We start from the raw sequence: 14,927 nt of genomic DNA on the forward strand, positions 1-14,927 counted from the left end.
ATGTTCTTGCAACAAAGTTCATTTCCAATTTCCATCCTCAGTCCATATGCAACATAAAATTTGCCTCTCTCTGTAATGGTGTAGCATCAGTTCAAAGTTCTACACAAATGTTAAGCTCTTTTAATAGAAGAGATACAAGAATATGGTCATCAGACCAGTTGATACAAGAGGCATTTTTACCACCAGTGTCTGGACACCACACCATCATCAGATAAAGAGAGATTATTACATATCAGAATACCAGTTTGATACATGCTTTCATTTAACTTGTGAACACAAATATTTACATATTTAATATTTAAATGCATGCTTATTTTGGCAACAAAATGTAGTTTTGGCATTGCAAAACAGGCTAGTCCCAAATCTCCTGAGCAGTTCTCACAGGTATCATGGATGACACTGCAGAAATAGTATGTGTTATTCACTGATTCTTTATCTGTCTGAGTTAAATGGAAAAAACTGCATTTTGGGGATAGTGCAAGTAGAACAGTGCATGTCTTCCATTACAAAACTAGAAAAAAATTGTTGTGTGATGTAATAGGGAGTATTGTGGTGTTTATTTTTGTGTTCCTTGCAAATTGTAGGCTCGCGGTAGAGCTCGAGCTGATGAAAGCACCTATGCTCTTGTGGCTTCAAGTGGCTCAGGGGCTGTTGAACGTGAAAATGTTAATATTTTTCGTGAGAAAATGATGTACAAGGCCATTCAGCGTGTTCAGAAGATGCCACAGGAAGAGTATTTAAATAAGGTATTCACTGCAACTCTTCACTTTCCCTTTAAAGAATACTGATTTATATTGTATGGAATACTTTCTATTTGAAATCTACTTAGAGGGGAAAAACTTGAAATAATACTTGTTACTACATATGGCTTTGAATTCTTTTGCCAATATTTGTTTTATAATCTGTTTTCCTGTCCTTTTGAAAAGTCTGGTTTTCTATTGGTAAGGGGAAAACACACGAGCAAGGGAAAATTGACTAGAAGTCATGTTGACAGTGAACTCAGTAAAATAACTGAGAAAGAAAACTATAACTGTCATTCCAGCAGAATGTTACAGTGCTCTTACTGATCTGTTTCTAGATTCAGAGTTTCCAGTCGCAAAGTATAGTGGAAAAACAAATGAAGGTGGTGAGAGATCAGCGCAAGACATACAAGAAAAATCCTTCACTAATAAAATTCTTATGCAAAAATTGCTCCAAGACGATATGTTCTGGAGAAGACATACAAGTTATTGAAGACATGCATCATGTCAGTGTGAAAAAAGATTTCCAGTAAGTGTTTATGAACTACTTTATCTCTTTCAGGCAGAAACAGATTTTCCTTTCATCGAGGCTGTAACAGGGCCTGTAACCCTCTAGGCCCTGCGAGAAAAAAAATAGATTATTCCAATATTGTTGGGTCCTAGGCTCTATGGAGTTTACAGTTAAGGAGCTTGAACAAAATGTTTGTTCTTATTCCTGATTTCAAGGTGAATTGAGTTTAAGACTTCAAAAAAAAAGATGCAGCTTCTGTGGTACTATTAACTAGGTCACTTACTATGTAGTATGGTATATATTCCATTCTGCACAGGCTAATAGTAACCTTCAGGATCAAGTACTCCCTAAATAAATGATTCAAGAATGTACACATACTCTGCAGGTCTGGGTAGTCAGAGCCAAATGAATTCTCTTAAGGGTTAAGATTGAGCTACAGGGAATAAAAAGAAATCCTTTAATTTTCAGGTATTATTTCCTTGACAGTTTCATGGCACTTGAAAAAACAAGCTTGATCTGTCTGTTATTAGAACAAGAGCCTACAACTCCCACTTCAAGATGTGTGAGGAAGGATGCAGCTCCTGATAGGCAATGAAGAGGGACAGGGAGTACATGTGTGTTTCATCATTACTTAGGAGTATGAAGCATGACCTTGCATTTTCTCAGACAGAGTCTATGACTTTTTGGGTTTCGTACCTGATTTCAGCAGTCTTAGTCACTGTTTATATATGTCTGTATGTAACATGGAATAACCAGTGGATTCTGATGTGTGCTGTCTGTTTTTCAGAAGTCTTTATCATACAAGAGAAAATAAAACACTGCAAGATAAGCATGCTGATTACCAGACAAATGGGGAAATTATATGCAAAGACTGTGGACAAGTGAGGAACATCTTATTTTCATACTCTTGTCTGTATTTGTTTCTGTCTAATGATCTTGCCTTTTTTAACCTGAAATGCAATTTCTTTCTACTTGCAGGCTTGGGGAAATATGATGGTTCATCGAGGCCTTGACCTGCCTTGTCTAAAGATCAGAAATTTTGTGGTTGTGTTTGCAGACAAGAAAACAACAAACAATATTTTTAAGAAATGGGGAGACCTGCCCATCAGGTTTCCTAGTTTTGATTATGCAGCTCATTGTCCTTCAAGTGATGAAGATTAAGGATTTAGAATGAAAATAAAAGCCCTTTTCAACTTCTCTCTGTTGATCAGAAGCTCCTGTGTCCTATAGAGCATGCTGCATCAAAAGCACTGTGAAAGCTCCTGGACAGAAGGAAACTGTCCTGAAGACAAAAAGCGAAACAAGAAAGAAGGACAAAGTCACACAGCTGCTATCTGCACTCAGATTTGTACTCCTGGACAAAGATGGCAAATGCATTGCAGTCATGTGTATTTATGGAACAAACTCCTGACTCTTTTCACTACAAGATGACAACACTGTCAAAAGTGTGCTACATGACCTGTTGTCAATCCCAAAACAGTGAAAAGACAGCTTAAGATATACCATGGTCATTATTTTCTTCATGCTATTACCATTTTGAAGATAAAGGATCTCAAAAGAGGAGCCACGTAAAGAAGATGTCACCCATTATTTCTGAATCACTGTTGCTATGTCAGTGTTTTCATGACTGAATTCCTCCCTTCATAAATATAGCTGAAAGCTCATACAATTTGACAGACTAAAATTAGGTTTCCCTTAGAAGACATTTCCAGAAATCAAGCCCTTAACCTGAAATTGATTATTTTACTGTCCAAGAAGGACATTGCCAAAGTGACTCTCTGTGTGTCAGTTTCATGGGATTGTTAGCCTGGCTACATAATGAGGTGTGTATTTTTTTCAATAAATTGCTATAACTAACATTTACTAACTATGATACTGTTAATTCTCTTCCACTGTAAGTATTTAGACAGTAATAATACCATAGCTTCATCCTAGAAATTTAAAGGGTGGTAGTATTCTGACTGTAAAAATAGCATGTTTCTCCATATTTATCTCATGGACAGATTTCTCCTCCCATTTTGCAAGTAAGATATTGAAGAGTGGAAGGAAGGTTTATTTGTTGTTACAACAGTAACTGAATTAATTATTAGAATAGCCTCGTGGGAAATCATCCAGATATCATTCATCCTCTGAGACATCTCTGGATTTCTTTATTAATGAGTTGTTACAGGTAAATAAATGCAGTATAATACTCTGTACATAGCATTTTCAAGTATCTGAATTAGTTTATTCACTACTTTTAAATAAGTGTAAAACACTGGTAAAAATACTACATCATTTCATAGATTTCTGCTGCGTCTTCAATCAAATCAATTTCCATGCTGAGTAGATTTTCTGAAATCTGAGCTTTTTACACTTCCCTTTACTGTAGCAACGAAAGTAGATGCAGATGAATTTCTGCACACGTGCTACAGACCTGTGTGACAAACATACCTGGGCTTCTTGTAGTTCACCTGGGTGCTGCTGTTACACTCCCAGTTCCTAGCGTGACTCTGCCACATTGTCACTAGAGCTTAAAGAGTGTTTGCACAATCTCACTTCAGCTAATGCATAATGAACCTCAAATCAATCCTGCTGGTGTGTAGGGTAATGAATTTCCAGTCAAGTTATTTTCTCTGAATGGGGTTGTAAAAGACGCCCATATTGCCCATCCAGAGAGTGTGAATTTGTAAAAAACAAGCTAAATTGCTGTATTTTATCTTCTGCTTAGCTCTGCTTTTATTGCCTTTAGGGACCCAATGTCCTCCAGGGAGTGTGAAAAATCCTGATTGTATTTACTACTTACAGTTTTTATTAGTTCACAAATGTGGAAAGAAGAAAGTCATTTGGGGATTTGTCTAGCTTTGTGTATGGCTGCTTAAGAACTGGATCAACCTCAGTTCTATGTTCATTGCTGTGTCTCCTTTTGGTCTGGTGTCATGCACAACCTACATCTGTAAATCTGCATTTCCTCACGTGTGAAGAGCAAATACTTCAGTAACCTTCGAGTAGTTGCTTTACTGGTTCGATAGCTGCTGGCCAAACTGAGTGTGTTTTCTGTTCCATAATTTGTCCATTTCACCAAGTGACTTACCCTCTTCCTACCCTTCTTACACTTTTATTTCTCTTACATTATGGGTTCCTCATGTTGCAGAAGTTAGAAAGAGTTTGGCTGTTGAAAGAATTGCTGTTTGCTTCTTCACTGGTGCTGGTCTAAACAGTCCAGAGAAGGGAGTTCAGGAATTAGCAGCAGTTCTACAAAGCTTGTAAATGTCATTCTCTGACAGGTAATTTTTTTCCTCTAATCTGCAGCCATTGTGAATCTTATTTAAACTCATGCCTAAATAATTTGATTCCTGAAGTAGACAAATACATAGTATGCAGCATAAAGTCATTTTGTAAAGCCTTTTAGATCATGTGAGATTGAATCATTTCCTTTGAAGCATTCTCTAAGTATGCATTCATTAGAAGAAGCTGCATATTTGGAATGGAAAACTAGCCTGATCAAAAACCTCCATTTGCAATTTTGTGATGTTCTGGTCGTCAGAAATAACCAATGTTGGTAGGAAAAAATGTATTTCTCTAAACCATGCTATTGAAAATACAAACAGCATTAATTATGGAATGCTAGGAAATAAGTAGCAGTTTGGAAATATGAATATGAAGCACGAGTTACAAGGGGAAAATTCTTTTTTCACAATTCTTTTCTGTTATGGAAATTTTGAGTAGCTGCAGTTTTATCTTGTTAAGAAAACCACTGGTTTTGAGCTGAGTTCTGCCCTTATTAGACAGTGTATTTTAGCATAACAAACAATATACATGAACAATGTATATGCAAAAAATGTATATACAAACATTGTATAATCAAATATATACATAAAGAATATATTTTAGCCTTCCCAGCCTTTTTGTCCTGCATGTCCTACATTACCAACATGGATCTTGTTCAGAAACCTCATCTTGTTTAACTTGTAATTTATTGTTGTGACAAGAGCTGCAGAGAGAGGGGAACTGAATTTTTATGAGAAAATGAAGCATTTTTCATATCATTGTTTTTTCCACACGATAAATTTGAATATTTTCAAAAAATTCTCTCTCCAAGTCTAATGCAATGAATATTGCCAAAATACTGCCCAGATCAGTTCTGCCTCACCAAGTCTGGTGTAACAGTTGGGATTCAAATCCCAGCCCATACTGATACTGTTAAGCTAAGGTGGTGACTTGGCCACTTGAGGGGTAGTAAATGAGATGTTTTTTTCTTTATGATACTCTGTAATAAATTCTTTATAGTTAGCCCAAGTTCTGCTGGAAAATTTGGTGTGTCTATTTGTGTGTCTGTGTCTGTGTTCCTGTGTGTCTGCATTGTGTGTATGCCCATGGGTATGTATTGTCTGTGTCTGGGTGTGTGTCTCCCTGTGTGTCCCTGTCCCCGTGTGTTTGTCCCTGTGTATGTGTGTCTCTCTCCTCGTGTGTATGTCCCTGTGTGTTTCCCTGTCCCCATGTGTGTGTCCCTGTCCCTGTGTGTTTGTCCATGTCTTTGTGTGTGTCCGTGTGTGTGTCCCTGTCCCCATGTGTGTCCCCTGTGTGTCTCTGTCCCCATGAGTGTATCCCTGCCCCTATGTGTATCCCTGTCCCCATGCGTGTGTCTATCCCTGTGTGTGTCCCTGTCCCCATGTGTGTCCCTGTCCCTGTGTGTGTCCCTGTTCCCGTGTGCGTCCCTGTCCCTGTCCCCGTGTGTGTCTCTGTCCCCCGTGTGTGTGTCCCTGTCCTCCCGTGTGTTTGTCCCGTCCCCGTGTGTTTGTCCCTGTCCCTGTGTGTGTGTCCCTGTCCCTGCGTGTGTCCCTGTCCCTGTGCGTGTCTCTATCCCTGTATGTGTCCCTGTCCCCGTGTGTGTCCCCCTGTCCCCGTGTGTGTGTTCCTGTTCCCGTTCCCGTGCGGTGTGTGTGCGCGCTGTGCCGCCAGGGGGCGCGGAGCGGGGCCGGGCCGGGCTGGGTCGGGCGGTGGGGGCGGGCCCAGCTCCCTCAGGCCGGGCCGGGCCGGGCCGGGCCAGCGGCGGCCGCGCCGTGTGGGTAACGTCAGGAGCCACGCACGGCGGGCTCGTTCTTCCCTTTTCCAGCCTTGCTCCGCTCTCCGGAGGGATGGATTATGTAACCTGACACTGCGGTCTCCGGAGTTTTCCCAGTTTTCAGCTGACCTCATTTCAGTGGGCAAAATAAAATAGGTGTAATTGGCGGTTGGAGAACTATTTCAGAATTTCCGCTGGGCTTGTATGTATTTACTTCTGTAAGCTCTCCTACGTAGCCTATAGATGTGCATGGTTTTCAGGGGAAAACAGCAATTCTTCTCACATGTGGAAGACATTAAACAGCACTGTTTCTGCTGCTTGTTTTGCATTCTTGTGCCATCATTTATTATTTCTAAAAGTAAACATATGTGAATTCCACATAAGCAATACAGCTATGGGATTTTCTTTTAATTTCTCTGTAGACAGTAGAAATACGGTCATGACTATGTCCTGAGAAAGTGGGGAGGGCCAAAAACCACAGTAGATGCTTTTCAGAGAAAAACAGTGCATGTCAAGTATCTGATGAGTCATAAAACCTCAAGTTAGTGTAAGCAGATGTTGGCTACAGCTCACATTAAGGGGAAGTACATAATCACCACCCCGATAGCCTCCCACTGTCCATTTCTTGTCCAAGAACTTCCCCAAAAGTGTGGTTTCAATTTTATGGAAAGCCTTTGAAATTTGGCACAGTTTCCAAAAGTATGTAGGAAAAAAAAAAAGTCTACCAGAGGTTTGGCCTCCAACTGTGAAAACAGACACTGCCTTTTCGAACTCCTCTCCTAGATCTACTGACCAACACCCAGAAGAGAGAATTTACATTCTTTTAGAATACGACAGGAAAATGAAGGTCTGTATGCTCCTGAATTCAACTTTTGGTAGCATTTACATCCTTTGTTTTAAACTGTCAGCTGCTAGACAAGGCTCTGATGTGAAAATATTTGATTTAAAGAAGGAAAGGGAAGTCTTTTCATATGTACTGCAGGGATGTTTTTTGCTTGTTGCTAGAACCGATTACAGCAGTTAGAGAGAAGGAGGATTTCATTATTTACCAGCCATGGAAACAAACTTCAGACAATATTAAAACTGTAATTATTGTTTGTTTCTCTTCTGCAGACCCGGCTAAAAATCATATTTGGCGTGGTTATATGTCTTTTGCTTTCCTTATTACTTATGTGTATTGTACTGCTACCATCAAGAGGTAAGGTATTTCTAATCTAATGTAGTGTAAAATGCAGTATCTTTGGCTATTGTGGCTTCTGAAGTTCACAAAAGTTTATCAAATCATGTTTAGGATTGTCCTGTCAGAATTGTTATGGCTTTATCACTTTACAGAAATGTACTGACAGCTGAAATATCCTGAAGGTAGAATTGAAATGCCAGCACATGTTGAAACAAGGAACTCCTTGAAGTGAAAAGCACCTGAATTCAATTCATTGTGCATGATATATAATGTTCTTAGTCACCACTGCAAAAATAACTCTTAGATCTTCCCATATTGTTTTTCTGTTTGAGGGGTTAGGAGACTTTCCCAAACTGTTAGTAATTTTCATTAGCTTGGTGAACTTGCATTTGGTTTTAAATGCTTGTGCAATAATTACAGAAGTTCTGTATCAAATTACAAGTTAAACTTCTCTTTTTTTTTTTTTGTAGATAGAGTATGATGAATTACTTGTGAATATATTCAAGCTTGCATTTGAAAATTAAAGTCAGCATTGTATAAAAAATGGATGGGTAGTTTGCTCCAGTATTATAATGCCAGCTGTTGATAAATCTACCCAGTGTGGTCTGCTGAGTGATCTGGTGAAGCTTGAAATGAGTTTTGAAATTTTGAACATGAGTGGCACTGACTTGGTGGTTATTTTTTTCTATGACAAGATAGTAAGAGCAATAGAAGTATTTACATGACCTTGTCACTATAGCAGATTACTTTAATGCCTCTGAAATAATTAAAATATTACATAAAATAAATAAAATATTAAATAAAATAAATAAAAGGCTTATACTCCAGTAGCACTATCTATTTAAAGGATATTTTTCTGTTATTATTCTTCTTTATGTGTGTGGGCAGGGGGACTGAGATGGAGAAACAGTTTTGTATTTACAACTAAATGTTATAAAGTCAACCATCTGCTTAAGTCTTGTGAAAGTTAAGTCCTGCAGTTATTATGCAGGTTTTGTGAAAGGTGAAATCTCTTTCATATCTGACATTTCTGTGACTAATGTTTATCCTGGGCTGTTGAGAGAAGGGTTGAAGGTTTCTGAAACAGTTAGGGATTATTTTGTTATGCAGCATTTTAATATGAGGATAGATGCATATCAGTTATATATATCTATAGATAGATATAGATATGCGTATATATTATGCAGTGCTGGAAGAGATAGCACCTCAGAGTGACAGATTTGACTTTTACTGTCAATAGTGGGGTGCCAGATTTTTTGTCTAGCTAAGCATGGTCAAATCTGAGCTTTCACTACAAGGTAAGTGCATGGTATCAAGTCAGACTTACTCCCATCAGATCTGCATTTTATGACAGGGAAGGCAGAATATTTTCATGAGATTTAAATTTTAAAAATAGTAGTGAGGGAACAAAGAGATTGGAGACCAAGGATCAGTTTGCCAGCCTGAAGAAGTTGATAAAGATGATGGAAGATGCTGTAGGAAAAAATGAATGTGTGCTTTTTGTTGTCAAATACTGCTCTCTGGCCTCTTCAGTACCTCAGCAATTATGGAGAACTCTTGTAGTGTCTCTTGGAATAGTGACATTAGTCATAGCAATAACCAGTCATACCAAACATCATATTTAGATCCAGTAGGATGATCAAGAAATTATCTTACTTCACAGGATGCTTTTGGAGGAGCATTTTAGACAACTGACAAACACACAGTTATGTCCAACACATATGTTGGACAATTATGTTGGATGTGTCAGATTATGCCTTCTTATTCTCAGGTAGAACTGCAAGTGCTGCAGTTACCTGTTCAAATGCCTTAACCTTTTGGAATTGTAAGAAGTCTACTGATCAGTTGTAAATAGAAGAAATATAAATTAATTTTGCAGTTACAAATTTTGCGAGCTGGAGACAGACAGGAAATGGCTACACAGCTGGAATGTTGTTTGTACATTCCGGCTTTACCACTGCTCAACTGAAAGAATGTGGCAATCTAGAAAGACAATTAACTGCATATGAGAAATGTATAGACACAGACCAAATAAATTTCTACTTAAGAAATCTGCAAAGAAAAATGGACGAGCATTATTTCTGGTTTTGTCTGCTAAGTTTCTAGTCATTTCATGTTCTTCAGACTTCTCAAAATGTGGTAGGTGGTTTTGATTTACACATGCAAGTGTATAAAAATGTCGAAAATTTCTCAAAAGTTAACAGGAAAATAATTTTTTGAGAGAATAATAAGAGGCAAATACTTGCAACTGCAAGTATTAGACAATTTCTGTGGGGGTCAGAAGAGCAAGGTGGGCAATATCAGTGTAGCAAATGGCATCCATGCCTAAGAAATCACTGACCATTTTTTGACACATCTTTGAGTTAGGAATGTGTGGTGGGATTTACCTGACAGTGATAACCCAGCTATGATACTGCAACTCCAAATGGTTCAGAAAGGAGCTTTTCACTTGTACACTGGTGTACCTAGTAGTCTTCTTCTGCAGCATAAAGAAAGAAAATACCTGTCTGCAGTTGAGATGCAATAGTGGAACCACAGGCAGAGGTACAATTCACTGTATGTATTGCTTAGGCTTTGAATTAATCTCTTTTGCTATTTTTAATGAATGTCCAAAGGCATGTCTGTCAAAGTTTCTGTTCCCTGTGTACTCTTGGCCTAGGCCTGAGGCCCAATCCCTGTTTCTCTGATTTCACAGGTGAGGTCGTAGAGCTTACTGCTCAGCCACAAAGTGGTGAGCAGCCAGTTTATTACTGAGAAGTTGTGTTCTCTGCAACACCTCAGCCAAATCCAAAGTGGAAAAGCAGGTTCAGTTGATGTGAGTTGATGCTGAGTGTGACCAAAGTTTTGGAGCAGGGTCAGGAGTATTGGCATTAATTTCTGGTGCTAAATTGAGTTTTATGTTTCCTCATTTTGGAGGAGCTTGTGCTACAGCTATTCAGCATCAGCCCACAGAGATGAGGATGGAAATTCTAGTCCAGAAGCAGACAGTAACACTGTGCTAACCAGTTTTCCTTTGTCATGTTGTCTACTTGATGTTTAGCAGTAGACGCTAAATAAAATACTTATATAAATGCATATATGTTAAATACATATAAAATGCATATATATATATATATACATATAAAAATAACCATATACAGAAACAACAATACATTCTGATTATTATGTATGCTTACTGTAATTGGCAAGACTAGACACAATTTATAAGGATGCACATTAGAACATGTGGAATAAGCCATAAGCCAGGAGAGCTTTGAGAGACGAAGCTCAAAGCTTTATATCTCATAGCTTGGTGTGTGTGTGTTGGTTTTGGTTTAGTGGTGTTGGTTTACCCATATCCAGTCTTTGAAACTGAATAATCCTGGCAATACAAACAAAGCTGTTACCTAAAAACAAGCATTCAAAATTGTAAGTACTCCAGTGAGAAATAGTTGTTTTCAAACTTTTTGGCAGTACAGTGGTAGAAGTTCAGATCTTAGTGGGCACATTTTGAAAATCAGCAGTCATAATAAATCCTCATGGAATATTAAGTATGTAAGGGTGAAATATCTAACACAGGGAAGGTTTGAATTAGAGCTGTGAAAATTAGACCAGTGATGGAAGTCTGTGATACTGCTGCTTGTCTCTTAAGATGAGAGAAGAAACCAGGTAATTTTACCAGATTAAGGTATCAAAAAGGACTTCAAATTTTAAGCTTTCTATACAAACAACCTTGGAAATAGATCTTGATTTATTTTGCTAATAAGCTTGTTCACTTAGAGAATTTTAACTGAGAGATAGTGGTAAGTAATCATCATTCAACATAACTAGAACTGGATTCTTTGGAATTATCTTCCGAGCATTTTTTTTAGGTCTGCCATATTCTATGTTTATCATTAATGTATCAAAGATCTGTAATATGCAGTCATAGTGCTAGCAAGAGGGATTAACTTCTTATTGAACTTCTTGGGGTATTTTCTGGACATATTGCTAGCTAAGAGTTTATAGGGACAGGTTTTTGCCTCTGGATTGGCATTCAGTTTTATCCCTTGTGACAGCTTTCTTCTGCATTAGTGCAGACAAGGCTTGTGTCAACAGTCAACCTGACATGTGTATTCTACAGTGAATAATAGTCACTTAGCAGAAGAAAATATGTGTTATCATTACAAAGCACCATAGAAGGCAATATGAAGAAACATTTCCCAGGAAGTCAGTGTGATCTTAACAGAGAGGGCAACTAATGAGCAAGTGATGGAGCATGATATGAAACCTGAGAGCAACGAGTCATCTTGATTATCTGTCTGTCATCTGAGAGCTCCGAATGTACAAACGGGGGAAGTGGCAAAGATCTCTAAGCTGCAGTGTGACATCTCCACTACCTCTGAGTACCCTGGCAGAAGTCCCTTGGATTTTAAAGGAGAAAGCATAGCATCCAGAATGCCGAGACCTGAAAGCTGCCATCATTGTGCTGTTGAACTTTAAAAATTGTCCTTTATCAGAACAATTCATGTGCCTTTTGAGGATTAAATATTTTGATTATTCTCACTCGTGTGAATTGCATAGGTTCTACATAGGAACTGCACAGCATAATCCTTATCCAGTTGATTGACCTTGAATTTTTTTTTACAATCTGCCCTAGCTTAAGTTGTTTAGCTTTGGGGAAAAATATAGCCAGACAATATCCAGGAAACCAGCCTCCACTTGCATTATTTTAATAAAGTTATCTGACCTGCTTAGAAATCAAATATTTGAGTACCTCTCTTCTTACGAGAATCATTGTCAGCTTTCTTTTGCAGCATTAAATAAAAAGTTCAAGTTTGGGTACACTCATTCATTACTTTTCAGCATTATTTTTTATCTGGATTCCTTCATCAACATTTTTCATGTGACTACTAAGAAATATATGTGGATGGTGATTATTTTGCAAGCTATCTTCTAACAGTGGTTAATGAGGCATGTACAAAATTTGGAAGTTAGGGTTTGCATCTTGTTGTTTGACCATTTGCTGGACGTGTGAAGGTCCTGATTAAAACAGTTGCCTCTACAAGTTCATGAAACCCATGCTTAAAAAAAAATTAAAAACCTAAGCAATCTTTAATTTGTCTTTTGTGTGGAAAAGGCTTATTTGGACTCAGAGGGTCTTCAGGTAAATGTGTCTGCATGAATAAATGGTTAAAATCAATTAGTTTGTCTAGTTAATTTTGTACTCCCAAAGGTGAGTCTTTCAGAGACTAAAGGAATTTATCAGAACAGCAACAGGGATCTTTCCTTTCTGCTGTACCCACGCATATCTCCAGGAGTATGGTATCCTCACTGTTGCATGACACTAAATGAAGAAAAAACAAAACACGGGACTAAAAATTTTTTCCCTCTTGCCATTAACAGAAAATGTTTGTCTTATGCTTAGTTGTCAACACAGATGATGGTCCTAGAGCTCTTACCTTGGAAGATTATTTGAATGGAAACTTCCAATATAAAACATTTTTTCCATATTGGGTGTCAGGTAAGTAAAACCTTTTCTCAAACATAGATAAGCCTTTCTAATATGTATTTCCAGACTGGTTTACACAGACTTAGAAATGTATTTTCCTTCCAGCTTTACTTTGAATGAATGCTAACTATGAAATTAAACAATGTGTTAGTCAAAACTTATGGTTGAAATTTACTGTTCTGTCAGTCATTCTAGAAAATCCAGGTATTTGATGTTTCAACAGACATGTCTGAGTCAAGTATAAACTACAATTTTACAGAGGCCTTCAGTGTTTTATTTCTTTTACTGTCATATTCACTGCAGCAAGTGAAAGAAATTTGTCAATGTGTCAGTCATTCCTTAAGCAATCTTCTTTTCATGCTTTTCACAGCACTTTTTCAGTTACCACTTGTAAAGACTGAGGTAGTGTGTCTTACAGGCTCTGTGCTTTGTTTTCAGTAGTACCTGGCTCTGCCATGAGGCCAGCTGTTCTAATTTCATTTAGGGAAGTGCTGACACTGCTGAAATTCCTGAGTTCCAGGATATTGCATAGAAAATAAAGCTGAATTTCTAAGTTCCTTAAGGTGGAGACATGAAGTTGATTGCTGCTGATATAAATGTGTCTGTGTGTGGCTGAAGTGCTGCTCTTGTTATCACTGAATTGCACAGCCCAGGGAGACTGGAGCTAGCCTGGTTCCATTCTAGCACACATGCTACCCCATCTCTGTGCTGCCTCAAGCACTGTTCTCTGCCAGTAGCAACAAGCGCAGTGCCCATGCACATGGACTCTCACCAAGCTAGTTTTAGCCCACAATTTTAGAACTGAAGTAAAGCCTTATGAGTGAGGCATTGCTTCAGTGGTTCAATTTTATGATGAGCAGTTTGAAGTACGTAGATATCCCTTGTTTGATTTTAAAATTAGGTCACTGTTTGTTAGAATTCTGTCTGAATGTCTGAAGAATGTAGGCAGCATGTCACCTAAACCTAATATTCTTCTTCTCTCTTTATAGCTTTCTCACTTAGACTTATCTTTCCTTTTAACAGTCACAAACTCACACAAAAGTCATGCCATAGATTCCATAGATAGCCATGCCTACAGCATTCCATATGTCTGCTTCTCTTCTGAAACAAGGAGTCAAAATTGTATATCTTATCCTAAGGATGATTTAAAACACAAATACTGTTACAAAAATCACACAAGAGTGCTCAGAAGATTCAAGGGTGATCTAATTTCCTAAAAATGAACATCTTCACAATGTTTCAGGCTCCTATTTAACTTTTTAGTCTGGTTTTCTAGCTGCACCAAATATGTAATTCAATCTCCCTGTTTATAGCAGTGAAAATAATAATCTGAAACTAAAATTCTGATCTTTCTTCTCTACTGAACTATAGCTCAGATGTGGAGCAAAGGCCAGGTAAATTCTATTTTCAGTGAAGCCCACTCACCTTTATTTTGTGGGACTCTTGTGAGTAAGGGCAGAATCATGCAGTGTCAGTTGTCTGGTACTGCTTTTATCTGCAGAATATACAAATGAGAGTGTTCTGGTAAAATGATAAGCAAAGATATTTTTCTTTAAAACATTTACATTTTGATACTGACTTTCTAATGGATCTGTCACTGGCATTCTTGATAAGACATGAGAATAAAATCTGGCATTTACTTGTGATGTCAAATAGTTGATCCTCTGTGCAGTGTGTAGTCTCAAGAATGTACTCAAGAACCCTGAAGACAATTTCTTGATAACTCTGTACCTCAGCATCATTAGGAGGAAAACATTTATGTAGATGCCAAAAGATATTTGCTTAAAACCTATTTGTTGCAAGAAGTGTGAATTTGTTGATAAACAGATATTTTGTGTAGTATCTTCTGTGAAGGTAACAAACATTTTATCGTGTTTATGAAGACAATGAATATCTTCACCAGTCTGCAGAGGATGATATTGTCCTTTACAATGTTGAAATTAACTACGCAACCACCATCATGACAAACAGCACAATGGTAT

The 14,927-nt window shown here is 37.9% G+C and overlaps 2 protein-coding genes across 3 annotated transcripts in view; both read left to right on the top strand.

Annotated features, from left to right (window-relative positions):
* Positions 1-5,529, top strand: part of IFIH1 (interferon induced with helicase C domain 1) — a 28,308-nt gene extending 22,779 nt beyond the window's left edge. For both annotated transcript variants that reach the window (XM_058809917.1, XM_058809916.1), the window contains exons 13-16: positions 585-746; positions 1,079-1,269; positions 2,039-2,132; positions 2,230-5,529. In XM_058809917.1, the coding sequence (XP_058665900.1) occupies positions 585-746; positions 1,079-1,269; positions 2,039-2,132; positions 2,230-2,412 (630 nt within the window). In that variant the 3' untranslated portion in view covers positions 2,413-5,529. The remainder of the gene's footprint in view (positions 1-584; positions 747-1,078; positions 1,270-2,038; positions 2,133-2,229) is intronic.
* Positions 5,530-6,957: 1,428 nt separating this feature from the next.
* FAP (fibroblast activation protein alpha) overlaps positions 6,958-14,927 on the top strand; it is a 38,324-nt gene continuing 30,354 nt past the window's right edge. Inside the window, exons 1-4 of the mRNA XM_058809919.1 lie at positions 6,958-7,142; positions 7,409-7,493; positions 12,862-12,957; positions 14,829-14,923. Of these exons, the coding sequence (XP_058665902.1) occupies positions 7,137-7,142; positions 7,409-7,493; positions 12,862-12,957; positions 14,829-14,923 (282 nt within the window). The 5' untranslated portion in view covers positions 6,958-7,136. The remainder of the gene's footprint in view (positions 7,143-7,408; positions 7,494-12,861; positions 12,958-14,828; positions 14,924-14,927) is intronic.

The sequence above is a fragment of the Ammospiza caudacuta genome, chromosome 8, assembly GCF_027887145.1.
Source record: "Ammospiza caudacuta isolate bAmmCau1 chromosome 8, bAmmCau1.pri, whole genome shotgun sequence".
NCBI classification, from domain to species: domain Eukaryota; kingdom Metazoa; phylum Chordata; class Aves; order Passeriformes; family Passerellidae; genus Ammospiza; species Ammospiza caudacuta.